Source organism: Terrapene carolina, unplaced genomic scaffold, assembly GCF_002925995.2.
Source record: "Terrapene carolina triunguis isolate 2854851 unplaced genomic scaffold, T_m_triunguis-2.0 Scaffold234, whole genome shotgun sequence".
In the NCBI taxonomy this organism is placed as follows: Eukaryota; Metazoa; Chordata; order Testudines; family Emydidae; genus Terrapene; species Terrapene triunguis.
The window spans coordinates 10,307,741-10,321,622 of NW_020664585.1; the positions used below are offsets into that span (position 1 = coordinate 10,307,741).

Consider the following 13,882-nt stretch of genomic DNA (forward strand, 5'->3'; position numbering starts at 1 on the left):
AGCAGCCAGGCATGCTAAAAGGACAGTGAGCCTACTGCTTGGAAAAATCCTCCAGACATGGACCTTGGTTACAGGTTTCACTTCCTAGTTGGAACTTCCATAAGTATTGGGTGGGGAGAGGGGGAGGTTCTGCACATCAGCCGACTCCAGGCCATATCTGGTGTCCTGATTATGTCTCTGATTCTCTCTTATGCCTTGACTTTGATGGAACTCCACAAGGGAGTAAGAATCTACAAGGAATGATCTCTTTACAGAATCAGGGCTTATACCAAAGAACCTCTGAGAACCTTGAGCAGATATCAAAGTCCCTGGGAGTGACTGTTCGCCATTCAGAGATTCTAGTGTAAAAATTTTAGGGCCCGATCCTCAACTGATGTAAACTGGTATAGTGCTATAATGCCCTTGAAGCTGATGCAGCTCTACAAACACCTAGAAGATAATAAGGTGATAAGAGCATGGATTTGCCAAGAACAAATCATGTCAAACCAACCTGATAGCTTTCTTTGATAGGGTAACAAGCCTTGTGAATGGGGGGAAGCGGTAGATATGGTATATCTTGACTTTAGTAAGGCTTTTGATACTGTCTTGCATGACCTTCTCATTTGCAGTTTTGGTCAGTCTTAGTAGTGTGAGTAGGCAGGGTTGTTGGTGAGAAAAATATCACCTATTTGCCTCAATAGACATCTAATTGACAATTATTAAAACAGCCAAATCAATTTTTGATTAAAAGAAAAAATCTGCTCAGCCGAGGCCCTGCCTGCCAAAACCTTGGCACCCATTTTTATTACTGATTTTATTGACATGACACTCCTGTGTGTGAGATCTAGCACACACAGGGTTGTCATATACATTACAGATTTGAGATTTTATAGATATTACATATATTACACACATAGGGGTGTCTTTAGCATGGTGCCTCTATAGCCCTGAAAATCGGAGATACCAGCACAACCTTAAACGACAGAGGTGCAAACCATGCTGCTAGAATTAGTGACCCAGAAACAAGGTTTCTGGATGGCAGAAGGGGGGCGGGAGAAATGTTTGTCATTTCTTTTGAAAAGCAATCTGCAGAGCAGTCTCTCTTTGGCTGTAGAGCAGAAACTAACTTTGATCTGCTAGCCAGTGTTCCTACAGTGAAAGTGATTAGCAGGATTTCAAGAGCTATGGGTGAGTGGAACTTACCAATGTACTGAATGCTTTGTGCATGCTGTGATTAAACAGAGACTAAAAAGGCAGAAAGAAAGTTTATAAGAAGGCAGAGTAGATGGGAAAGAAAAGGACTCTACCAATTTATGAATGAACTTTTTGTGTTGTCGCCTTCAAGGCTTGTGCAAAGTTCTAGTAGTTTTATTGATGTTTCACAAAGTGAGTTAACTAGACCAGTTTAAGTCTTTGCCTGGGGAGTGTGACAGGTATGTCCAGCAAATACTACCCTGTAGTGCTAATACATCCTGACATCCCTCAGAAGTCTGCTGCGGGAGATGACTTCAGTGCCAAGTGGCTCAGGCAGTGAAAAAATGTTTTACTTACTGGAGGAATTTTGTGGGTGTGAGATCTTGGTTTTTAGAAGGCCCGTTTGTCACTATTGGCTGCCAACTGTGACCCTAGCTACAATGACCAAAAACATACCAGCAGTGGAGATACCTGAGAAATACAGTAACAGCAGCAGTTCCAGGGTCTGTGACACGTGAATGAGGAATGTCAGAGATTTGGCTATAGTGGCTTACTAATGGAATGCAATGCTGTTCACTTCTAAGCTACTGGTTCCGCAGGTAGTGACCAAAAGCTCATTGATTACTTTTTGGAAGTTTTTTCTTAAGAAATGGTGGTTTCAGGCTGATTTCTAGTAGATATATTTCTGCACTGGAATTTGCATCCTTGTTTGGAGACTCATCAGACATGTCAGGGATTAAACAGCCATGGAGAATTAGCTACCCTTTTTCCATCTAAGCCAGGGTAGAGTTGTCAATGTGTGTTTTCTCCAGGGAAGCAAACTCCTCTCCTGTGATGTCAGTGTATCATATTTCAACTTGATGATATTTTGATGTATCTTCATCACATTGCGTCAAGAGCACTTTTGTAGTGCGGTGCTGCCATTTGGTGAACCCTGAAAATGGTTGGGGAGAAGCAGTGTGTCTGGGATATGAGATCACCTTAAGGAAACTGAGGTTGTCCCAGAAAACAGGATGGATGGCCACCTTACAAGGCACATCGGTGACAAACATTGCAATCAGTCAGGGAAGCAGTGTAGTTCAGGAACTCGTGTGTGTTGTTTTTTTTTTTTTTAATCCTGGCTCCAACACAGACTTCATCGGTGGCCCTGGGCAAAAGTCACTGAACTGTTCTGCTTCCGTTTCCCCATCTGTAAATTGGAGGTAATGATGAGTGTTATGAGGATTAATTAGTGGATGTACAGCAGGGGTGGCCACATGCGGCTCTTCAGAAGTTAATATGCAGCTCCTTGTATAGGCACCGACTCCGGGGCTGGAGCTACAGGTGCCAACTTTCCAATGTGCCGGGGGGTGCTCACTGCTCAACCTCTGGCTCTGCCACAGGCCCTGCCCCCACTCCACCCCTTCCCGCCCCCTCCCCTGAGCCTGCCGTGCCCTCACTCCTCCCCCTCCCTACCAGAGCCTCCTGCAAGCCACGAAACAGCTGATCGGGAGGTGTGGGGAGGGAGGGGGAGGCGCTGATCGGCGGGGCTGCCGGTGGGCGAGAGTCGCTGGGAGCGGGTTGGGGGGGGAATTGGTGGTGGTGGGCTGCTGACGTATTACTGTGGCTCTTTGGCAATGTACATTAGTAAATTCTGGCTCCTTCTCAGGGTCAGGTTGGCCAATCCTGATGTACAGCATTGAATTAAGTTAAATCTAGACAAATGTATCATGCTGAAGACCCCTGTGTGTGTGTGTGTGTATATTTTATGTTGAAATAATGTATAAATACAGGGCAGGATTAATGCCTATATTTTCTGCCATGCATGTGACATACTGAAGAATCCAGCGTTTAACTGTAATCATTTTTCTATCACAACTAATTGAACAATAATGTGGCAGGTGGCTCCATTAGAGTCAAGAGAAACCTTTTATTTTGAAGCAATAAATTGCTTTTGGCCTAATCCATGAAGCTCCAGGTTACTAACTTTTTTTATTATTATTATTATTAATAGTGACAGATTGTCGAGGGATCTTGGACAATATACAGAGATTTTCTTCTTTACCAACGTATCTACCTGTGAGCTATCGGATCTTCAGTGCTGAGACTTGCTTTTTTCTTAAAGAAGCCAATCAGGATTTCATGAGAAACTCCAGTTTGCAATCCCGGGTGGAGTCCTTTTTTCCATATAAAGCCAAGAGGCCACCTGTATTAAATGCCAGCTATGGACCTTTTTCCGTTGAACAAGCAGTGCCCCATGACCTACTGTTAACCTCAAACTTTTTTGGCTCCACCAGCAAGTTTACTTTTAACTGGAGACTTAAAGCCTGCATCATGAGCGACAAAATTTACCTGAGCAAGCCCAAAGTCCAGATCCTGTTCTACGTTGTGGGCAGGGACTGGGATGACTACAGTACCACGGAGAGGCTGCCTTGTCTGCGGGTGTTTGCATTCCGCGAGACGAGGGAAGTCCGAGGCAGCTGCCGGCTGAAGGGGGATCTGGGATTGTGCGTGGCCGAGCTGGAACTCCTGCTGAGCTGGTTTAACCCCCCCACGGTGGTGTCCGGCCGTAAGAAAGCGACGGATCAGTCTGAAGGGAGCCCTGTGGAACTGTACTACACCATCCAGCCGGGGGACGAGACCGGGGAGTGCACCACTGAGGATGTGCGGAAGGGGAATGCCATCCGGCCAGGGAAGGATGGTACGGACGAGACCATGTCCCACTTGCAGAGGATTGGTTCTGTGAGCCTCTATCGAGCCCCGGAGAGTTCTCAGCTGACAGAGCTGAGGCTGGACAGTAATGTTGTCATCTGGCTGCCATCGAAGCCGGTCAAGCAAGGAGAAGTTGTGAATGTCTTTGTGACTCTCGCTAACAATTCCACGGTGGAACAGTTCGTACTGAGGTACGGTAGGTTGGTTTTGCCTCTGTTTCTCCATCAGTAGCAAACGCTTATGTAAAGGGGAAGTAGCCTAAGCTAGTTTGTGGGGTGGACTCATATTTACAACTGACCCCTAATTGCAACCCGCTTCTCATCTCTTCACCCCCCAACCCCATAGACAGAGAGGACATTAAAGAAATCCTCGCTGGCATTCCACACCCCTAAAACACACCAAGGTTCTAGAATGAGTGCCCAATTCACAAGAGGGGTGCTGCCTACTGTGGGCATTGCTGTGGAGTGATGGACAGTCATGCATCACAGTAGCTGAAACAAGCATCATGTCAAAATTATACTCCTGAACTTTTAATGCGTAGTAGCAGGGTCCACGTGGCCAGTTGGGGCATAGAGTGTGACTCTACAGCACATTAGATTGGTGATTTAATGAGTGGCAAGACAGCATTTAGGCAAGTCCTTAGAATCCATCTTCTCCCCCCCTCCCCACCCCCCTCCGTCCCCTCAGGCACAACATTTAAATGTAGCAAAACATCTGGCATGGCAAACTTCATTTACTTGCCTTTGATGCAAATGACATGGCACAGCTTTGCCTTCCCACACAATGGTTTTGTCATGAGAACTTCAAGGGAATGGCTCCATCTTTTACTTGTTTAAGCAGCAGTTTTTTGGGGGCTGCACACTTGCCTGTTTGTTTGGTCTTAATTTTATATGTTTGATGTTGCTATTGATTTTGAGGGACGTTAAGTTCATTATTTGGGAAAGGATCGGCAAAGGCAGTACATAGGAACATAAGCATTGCCATAGTGGATCAGAACAAAAGTCAACGTGTTTCCTTCCTATTTGATATGTTAGCAATTTTCCTACTAACCAGATGACAATCTTTTGAGGGTGAAAAAGACCGACTAACTAATTCCCAAAATATTTGATGGATTCCCTTTCCTGTTACCAGGCTTTACGTTTAAGAGAAATTTCAATAGTGATAAGCAACAATTGTTCTTTTAAAGCTTCAAGCAGCCAGGGTTTCCCGTAGAATTCTGCACATGAAAGTGTTTATGTCTAAGGCTCATATGAATTAGATGAATACATAGTTGACAACTGCTGACAAGAATAGCCTGTAGGGAAGGAAGTGTCGCTTGGAAGATAAAAGACTCTTATTAAAACAGGGGAATTTTAGGAATCCCGGAAGCGTTCTGATATTTGCAGCTTTGGGTTAGTTGGTGAGATAATCCGCAGGCTACCTGTTTACTGAGTGGAACCTCTGAGTTAGAAGAAGCTTCTTCCCGTCTCTGCTGCTTTTTTATTTAAAATCATTATTCACAAACAGTGAAGACAAGATGTGTTCCTTAGAACCAGCATAGCTGTGATGAAAGAAGAAATCCAAAGGAGACAAATCTGGTGTGTTATTTTTGCGTGGGCAGGGATATCCCTTTGAAATATGTGTGTCGCTGCCTTTTATCTCCCTGAAAAGTGAGTTAGAGATAGACGCCCTCATTGAAATCTGATGATATACGTCTTAGCTCTGAAAGGATTCAGATTGTCTGGGCGTGGATGCTGTTTATGTGCTCAGTGGTGTAATAGCCAGAAATGGAAAGAGCAGACATCAGACGTTGCCTGTTCTACCCGCTGTAATGGACACAACTGGTTGTTGATGATGATTTTCAGAACAGGTTGTACTTAAAGCTGACGAATTTTTTTCAGATAAATCTTTTTCCCCCACAGAAGAATGCAGATGCAGGTTGACCGAAACATTTGGCAAATTTGGGTCGAATTCGCCAAATTATTTTGATTGGTGGTGGTGGGGATTTCAAAAAAAAATCTTTGGCCACTGAACTGAAAACTCAGTGATTTTCACAGCTCTAGTTATACTGGTTTTTTTTTTATAGGGTGAATAATCATATATATGTCCAATATCCATCTTATCCGTACTAACACACAGGTGAGCTGGATTGGTTCCCAGAAATGAATTTGTCAGTGCTCAGCTGAGGCTCAAAACCTTGGCAAGAGCTGGCCCCTGGTCTTCCAGCATCACACCCACCATCAAAATTTATAACCTGCGTATTTGCTTGGCCTGGGTGCCTGTGAGTTCTGGCATGTGAGCAGTATCCTCAGGAAGTGGCTCCATGGATGGAACTGAGGGACCCAGGTGAGCCCACTGGCTCTGGGGCACAAGGCAGAGGCAGGGTGGCCTGAGCCATTAGAGCTGGACTACTCAAAGGATGAGCCAGTGGACGAGGGTAGAACAGGGAAAGTCCTTGTGGTGTTTCAGGTCCTGCAGCATCCTATGGAATGCAGAGTTAAGTTGCTCGGGAAGGGAAGGGAAGGGCAGCCCAGAGAGCTCTTCGTTAGACCTCCTGTCTGGCTTGGGCCCAGACTCAGTGACATGGAGGGAGTTGAGGCAGACCGACATCTGCAAGGGGTGGCACCTTGGGAGCCGGGGAGCGACGCTACCCTGTGTTCTTTCTCCAGCCTGCAGGACGCCAAATCCAGGTGGGAGGAGAAACAGCCGTCCAAGCCACTCTTCTACTCAGTGGAGACTGCAGGCTGGTGGGGCTGAAGGAATTGCTCCATACAGTTATTTTTGTTCAGGTGTCAGGTGGAAGCATGGGGTAGCTACAGGAGAGTAGCCCTATGGAAGGGCTCACGGCCTTGTCTTAGCCCCTCATAGAACACCAGAATATGAAGTGACAGATGATATTCACTGGCGGAAAATAATGTGGCACTATCTCCTGAGGCATAAACTATGTAGCCCAGTCTGTCGGCTGCTAAGATTTATCTCTTTTGTTTACTGAATGGCAGGCGAGGCCAGGTTCGACTCTGTTATGCGGGTGTAAATCCATTGACTTCAGTAGTGGTACGTGGCTGTATCTGAGAGGAGAGTTTGGCCCATGCCTCTATGGGCTGCCTGTCTTTTAAAAAAAGAAACGCGGAAAATGGCCAGTGTGTATGTTAAGGCTGCCTACAGGCTGCTTTAACCTTCTCTGTGGCCATTTGCCTGGTGACGTAGATGGCTGTACATGGGTTCCTGCCAAAGCAAACCCTACATCCTATGACATGCATTCACATTCAATGATCCTAAAGAAACACACGCTGCATGTTGTCCCCGGGTATGGTGAATTTGTTTAGTTCCTGCTTTTTTTGGTATGTTATTGGCTGAGTTTTTCAAACACCCAGCACTGAGGCAAACAGTGTGTGATCATTGCTGGATGGTGGGGGGGTGGCTGGGGAATAGCCACAAATCTTCTCTGGCAAAAGTAAAGTAAATTGGTCTAAATGACCTAATCGCCACAAATCACTGGAAATGAAACTGTTCTTAAATTGTATCTTAATTCAGAATCCTGTTACTGTATTTGTAAATTTATCAACCCAAGAACGGCGATACAGTCAAAGAAAATGACTAATGTGGCATGGAGTGAAGTATATTATGGATAGTAATACATTAACGTGATAGGAATGCTGCTCCACTATACAGAGAGCTTCCCTTCCCGCACAAGCCCCTTTTTTTACTTACCGAGCCCATTGTGAAATCATTAAAGAGCATCACTGACAGACAGCAGATCAAGGTGCTATTCACAACTCTGCCACTGACCAGTCGGATGACCTTGGGCAAGTCACTTATTAGCTCCATGCCTCGATATCCCTGTCTGTAAAATGGGGTTGTATTGCTTCCTTACCTTTCAGGCGGTTGTGAGGCTTAGTTCATTCATGTTCCCAAAACACTTTGCGCTCCTCTGATGGAAAGTTGTTCCAAGAATGCAAAGTATTTGCAGTAATAATACCACCAGGAAAGACTTGGTGAGAGGAGCAGAAGAAATAATTGAATGAAAGAGAGACTCACCTGTCAGTCCGTGCACTCCTGCAGAGGGAAGAGAGAGAGAGCCACAAAAAGAGAAATGAGTCACACCTAATGCTGACTGTTAGTAAGGAAAATTCTTGGTTCCTCTAGCTGTTGAGATAACATTGTGGGCATGGGAGATAAGCAGAGTAGCTGTTGTATCTCTTTACATAAGTAATCCACCTGTAACAGCATAAGCTATCCCCAGAAAGGCCAGAGTGTAGCATTAACCCACATCTCATTGCCAGGGCCGGCTCCAGGCACCAGCCCACCCAAGCATGTGCTTGGGGCGGCACCTAGAGGGGGGCGGCATGGCGGGGCGCTCCGGCCCGAGAGCTGGGCCGCGACTGGGCTCGGCGCCCTCCCCGTGGCGCTCCGGCCGGTCGGGGAGAGCGGGGCCCCAGCCGGGCTCTCTGCCCTCTCCCTGGCGCTCTGGCCGCCGGGGAGAGCCCCGGCCGGGCTCGCCGCCCTGCTCCCGGCGCTCTGGCCGCCGGGGAGAGCGGAGAGCCCCGGCCGGGCTCGCCACCCTGCTCCCGGCGCTCTGGCCGCCGGGGAAAGCGGAGAGCCCCGGCCGGGCTCGCCGCCCTGCTCCCGGTGCTCTGGCCGGTCGGGGATTGCGGGCCTGCGGCTGGGCTTGGCGCCCTCCCCTGCCGCGCTGGGGGAGGTGCGGGGGGGGAGGGGCGCGGCGGGTGGCTTTTTTGCCTCGGGCGGCAAAAAAGCCAGAGCCGGCCCTGCTCATTGCTCTTCCACTTGCTTTCTGGGGCTGGTGTAAATCGACATAGCAGGGTTGACTCCCACACAGCTATCCTGACTGACACCGACGGAAGGTTTGTGTTGATCTTTCTATCTGCAAGCCTTTGTGTGAGCTATCGCTGGGCGTATTGCATGCAGGGCCGGCTCTAGGCACCAGCGTTCCAAGCACGTGCTTGGGGCAGCCTTTTCAAGGGGCAGCATTCGGGCCCTTTGCGGGCGGCACTTTTCAAGGGGCGGCACTCCTTCCTCCCCCCCCCATTTTTTGTTTGCTTGGAGCGGCAAAAAACCTGGAGCCAGCCCTGATTGTATAAATGGAGTAGATTGAGAAGTCCTTAGAGCATGGACCTTTTCTTCTACGTGCTTGTAAATTTACAGCACTCTGCAAACAGAAAAAAATCATACCAGCAAAAAGAAGGCTATTCTAAGGAGATTAACTGTAAAAATGTACAAGAGTTTGTGTGTGCTCCGGCTAGGGAATTTGGACGCTCTATTTTTATCTGTGGTGTTGGGACTTGGGCAGCCGAATCATAGAATCATAGAATATCAGGGTTGGAAGGGACCTCAGGAGGTCATCTAGTCCAGCCCCCTGCTCAAAGCAGGACCAATCCCCTGTTAGGTTGCTTTGAAAATCTTAGCCTGTGTATGGTGGTGGTTTTGTTCTATAGCTCTAAATACTCTTCCAATGACTGCACTATTAAAGGGTCCTTCCATCTGTTTTTCATCGTGTGTGGTGCCACATTTGATCTGGCAGAGGCTAAACAGCAGCGGGCCAAAGCATTAAAGCTAGGAACATTAGTGTTTTGATCTACCTTGCTAGGCAGCAGCTAATCTCTAACTTGCTGTCGAAGGTGCTGAACGACCGGCTAACCCGCTTTACAGAAAGCACTGAGCAGGATAAGTATATGGAAAGGAGATGAAGTTATCTGCCCTGATTAGAAAAACTTGACTAGTTCTTTCCCACTCAAGATGGTTAATTACGGGTCTTTCAGGTGGAAAGAAAATTGCACTGAAGGGTTACAGTGTTATTGAATTACCTGTTTCCAGCAAACAAGTCAACACAGGACAATGGATAATTAGCAGTGATAATAAATCTACAGATTGGAAGAGGGATGAAGGATAAATGCAGTGAGGAAAGCTATTAAACAGATCAGTCGAGGCAGCTTTGTATGTCAGTTCCTAATGGGTATTGACAGCACTGCTGTATCACACACGATCGGGAATGCTGCTGGAGTTATTAATAGCTAAAAACCTACACACACACTAGCACTGAAGTGTGGCTGTAATCAGAAATGCCGTATGAGTTGAATTTGTTGTATATTTTGAAGTAACTTGAAATTCTGGGGTGAATTATCCGAACCCACTGAACAAAAATTGGTTTCCTGAAGTGGAATCTTTTGGAATCTAAAACCAAAAGCCTCCCGCTTCCCCATACACACCCTACTTTAATCTCTCTTAATTTGAAATACAACATGGCACAGAGAGGGATGGGAGGGCGGGGGAAAGAGTTCTCTTTTGTGTGCCCATGTGTGTTTTCAGATGTGAATCACATCAAAACATTTTCCTGTTCACATGCAGCTCTACAGCACTTAAATATTTAAAAGTGATTTCACTATTGTTATGAAACATCGAAGCATAAAAGCAATTCAATCCACATCTGGAGAGAAAAGAGCTTGAAGCCTTAGGACTTGCTTCCATCGTCTTTACTATTTCATGTTCCATTTTCAAATGTAAAGGTGATCTTGACTTCCATATTCCAGACCCACAGCTTTAGCTATTATGCAAAAGTGAAAAGAAAACTGACATGACCTCTGAAAACGAAGTTTCCTTTTGCTCTGGAATTAGACCTTCTCTTTAGATTTGCATTCTGTGTTCCGAGGAACAAAGAGACGTCTTTCCCTGGTGCCTGGCTAACTCTTAGGGATAGTCTACGCTAGAAGCACTACAGTTGTAGCACGTCTGGTGGGCAAACTACAGCCTGCAGGCCACATCCGGCCCGTGGGACCGTCCTGCCCGGCCCCTGAGCTCCTGGCCCGGGAGGCTAGCCCCTGGCCCTTCCCCTGCTGTTCTCCCTCCTCCACAGCCTCAGCTTGCTCCGGCGCCGGCGCAATGCTCTGGGTGGCAGAGCGGCGAGCTCCTGGGGCAGCGCAGCTGCAGAGCCGGGGCCTGACCCAGTGCTCTGTGCTACGCGGCTGCCTGTCTTGGTGCAGCCGCACCGCCAGCCACCGGTGCTCCAGGCAGCGCAGTAAGGGAGCAGGGGGTGTTGGATATTGGGCAGGGGAGTTCGGGGGGTGGGCAGAGGCTGGGGGTGTGGATAGGGGTCGGGGCGGTCAGAGGGCAGGGAACGGAGTTGAATGGGAGCAGGGGTCTCAGGGGTCGGTCAGGAAAGAGAGGAGGGGTTGGATGGGGCAGCGGGAGGCAGTCAGGGGTGGGGTGTCTGGGGGCGGTCAGGGAGAAGGGGTGGTTGGATGGGGCAGGGGTCCCACAGTCAGGAAGGAGAGGGGGGTTGGATGGGGTGGCAGGGGGAAATTAGGGGTGGGGGGCAGTTAGGGGCAGGGATCTGGGAGCGGTCAGGGAGATGGGGTGGTCAGGAAGGAGAGGGGGGCTTGGATGGGGCGGGGGGTCCGGAGGCAGGGGATGGAGAGCGGGGGTGGTGATGGAGGGGCAGGGGTCCCCAGAGAACGGGGGGGGGGGGCGGGCCACCCCTGGCTGTTTGGGGAGGCACAGCCTCCCCTAACCAGCCCTCCATACAATTTCAGAAACCTGATGCGGCCCTCAGGCCAAAAAGTTTTCCAGCCCCTGTTCTACCGGCATAATAAATCCACCTCCATGAGAGGCCGTAGCTATGTTGGCAGGAGAAACTCTCCTGCCGACGTACCACACCGGTGCTTAGGTCTCTGTAACTTTCATCACTTGGAATGGCTTATTCATACCACTGAGCGACGTGAGTTATACGTAAGTGGTAGTGTAGACACGGCCTTACTGTGTAAGAAATGTTTTGTGTAGCGTGTAGGGAGGGACCCTCTATCACATACACCCTGAGCAATGAAAAGGGATAGTGTGAGCTGCCATTTGTTCCAATTTTGGGGGCATCCTCTCTCCATTCAAACTTCCATTGTAAACAGATACCATGAAGCAATGTAGCACTTTCAACAGGAGTTACCTAAGCCACTCAAAACGAGGTTATGCGTACAAAGAGAAGATATTGGAAGAACTTTAAGCAATAAAGTTATTAAGCAAAGCCGGAAAATTATAATAGTTCGGTCAATGTTCAAGATGGTCCCCTGAGAGGATCTCGTGTGTGTGTGAGCCTGTGATCAAAGTCTCTTAGGAGCTAAGTGGGCTCTGAGCTGGTCCCAAGTGAAGTCCAAGAGAGTCTTTCTATTGACTTCCGGGTGCATTGGATCAGGCCTGTAAAGTATGCACTGTGCCAGAGTCAGTGGGTTAGGTCCGTTTTCCCTGTGTCCCTTGCAAAACCTGGCCAGGTCTATGATTTATTGCTCCTGGGGTCATGTAGAAGTATGTGTATATTTCATTGTTCAGTGTCCACTACCATGGGGCCCTGATCAATGATTGGGGGATCTGAATAATGGGCCTGGAGTCAAGAATCCTGGGTCCTATTCCCAGCTCTGCTGCTGTCCTGCTGTGTGGTCTTGAGCAAGTCACTTCACCTCTCTGTGTCTGTGTTTCACATCCCCCTGCGTTTCTCTGCCTTGTCTATTGGGACAGGGAGTGTCTCTCACGCTGCATACAGTCCCCAGCCCAACGAGGCCTGGGTCTTGGCTTGCGTTTCTAAGCACTTCCATAATATAATAACAAACACACAAGCATTGTTAAAGGTTTGAGATTGCTACTTGTAAGAGTGGCAAAGTGCTGTATTAGCCACCTTGCGAATGCTTTGTTTGTCATAAATGGGAAGATTTCCCCAAGATGATCGTGTAGCTAAAAATTAATAGCAGCCAGGTGCATTCATCTTTTATATGCTGGTTTGAGAAACAATAGGAATACAAGCTATTGAAATTCTAACCAATTATAACTTTTACTAAAGGACATTAAAGAAAAATCCATTTAGTCCCAATGTAATAAGTATCTCAATCTTTTTTTTAACCAAGCATTTGTAACATCAAAAAAAAGTATTTTCAAAGAGAGCATGTTAATGTCACGTTGAAAGGAACAATATCACACTCCAATTAGTTTAATTTCATTAGCCATTAGCAAATACTTCACATAGACTTTACAGTGTATTATATCTTTAGACAGAGCGAAAGAGGAGATGGGCCTAGACTGACAAGAAGGATTATATCATCAGAGCAAGAACAGAGGTGACGAGCTCGAGTTTAAATTGGCCCTGTCTTATTACTGCAGTCAATGATAAGCGAAAAGGGACTGATTCCTATTTAAAAAATTAGGGCCTCTAGAAAAGTAAACCACAAGGGGTCTCTCCCACTGCTCTGTTCCCTTCTCCCCACCTCCATGAATCTTTAAAAAGCAGTCTGGCTGAGATGCACTCTGATCACTGCTATTTTCATCCTTCCCAGCCCTGTTTATAATCTAAGCTGTTAATACTAAGAACGAAGCACAGTCTTGTTGTTAGATGCAAGGCTGGGAGTCCTGGATTCTATTCCTAGCTCTAGCACCAACTTGCTGCGTGAACATGGCCAATTGCTGAAGCACAACTTTACGACCAGCGACCTCGATCTAGCACATCTGGGGCCTGATTTTCTGAGATGCTGAGCACCTGTAGCTACCACTGGAGTCAGGTGGAGCTGTGAATGCTGAGCACCTTGGAAAATAGGCCCTGGTTCCCCAAGCTGAGAATCCAAAATTAGACTCCCCTCGCTTTGAAAATGTTGCCCTTAACCATTCTGTGCCTCAGTTAGTTCACCTGTACAATGGGGATAACAATACCTGCTACACAGGAGCAATGTGAGGCCTAGCCAGTCAGTTGTAAAGTTCTGTACACTATAAAGAATAGTTGATACCATAATTCATTCTCCAATTTAACTAAATGGGTTTCTGATCAAGCTTAAATCCCTGCATAAATGGAGTATAAACAAGCCTTCAGTACAATATAAAGGAGTCTGGACTAGTGGCTTATGTGTTTAGCTTGGGGCTCCCATGTGAAAAGCCTCCCCCACCCCCACCATCTATTAATGGGAAAGGTAGAGGGAAAGAAACAGTAGTTTTGCTGTGACAGTTTAATTCTCTTGAGCTAAGCCAGAAAACTGCTTAGCACAGATGGACGATTCGCTGG

General features: G+C 47.3%; 1 protein-coding gene across 1 annotated transcript in view; it reads left to right on the top strand.

Moving 5' to 3' along the window:
- Positions 1-13,882, top strand: part of TMEM132C (transmembrane protein 132C) — a 293,451-nt gene that overhangs the window by 83,576 nt on the left and 195,993 nt on the right. Inside the window, exon 2 of the mRNA XM_026656998.2 lies at positions 3,167-4,055. Coding sequence (XP_026512783.1) covers positions 3,167-4,055 — 889 coding nt within the window. The remainder of the gene's footprint in view (positions 1-3,166; positions 4,056-13,882) is intronic.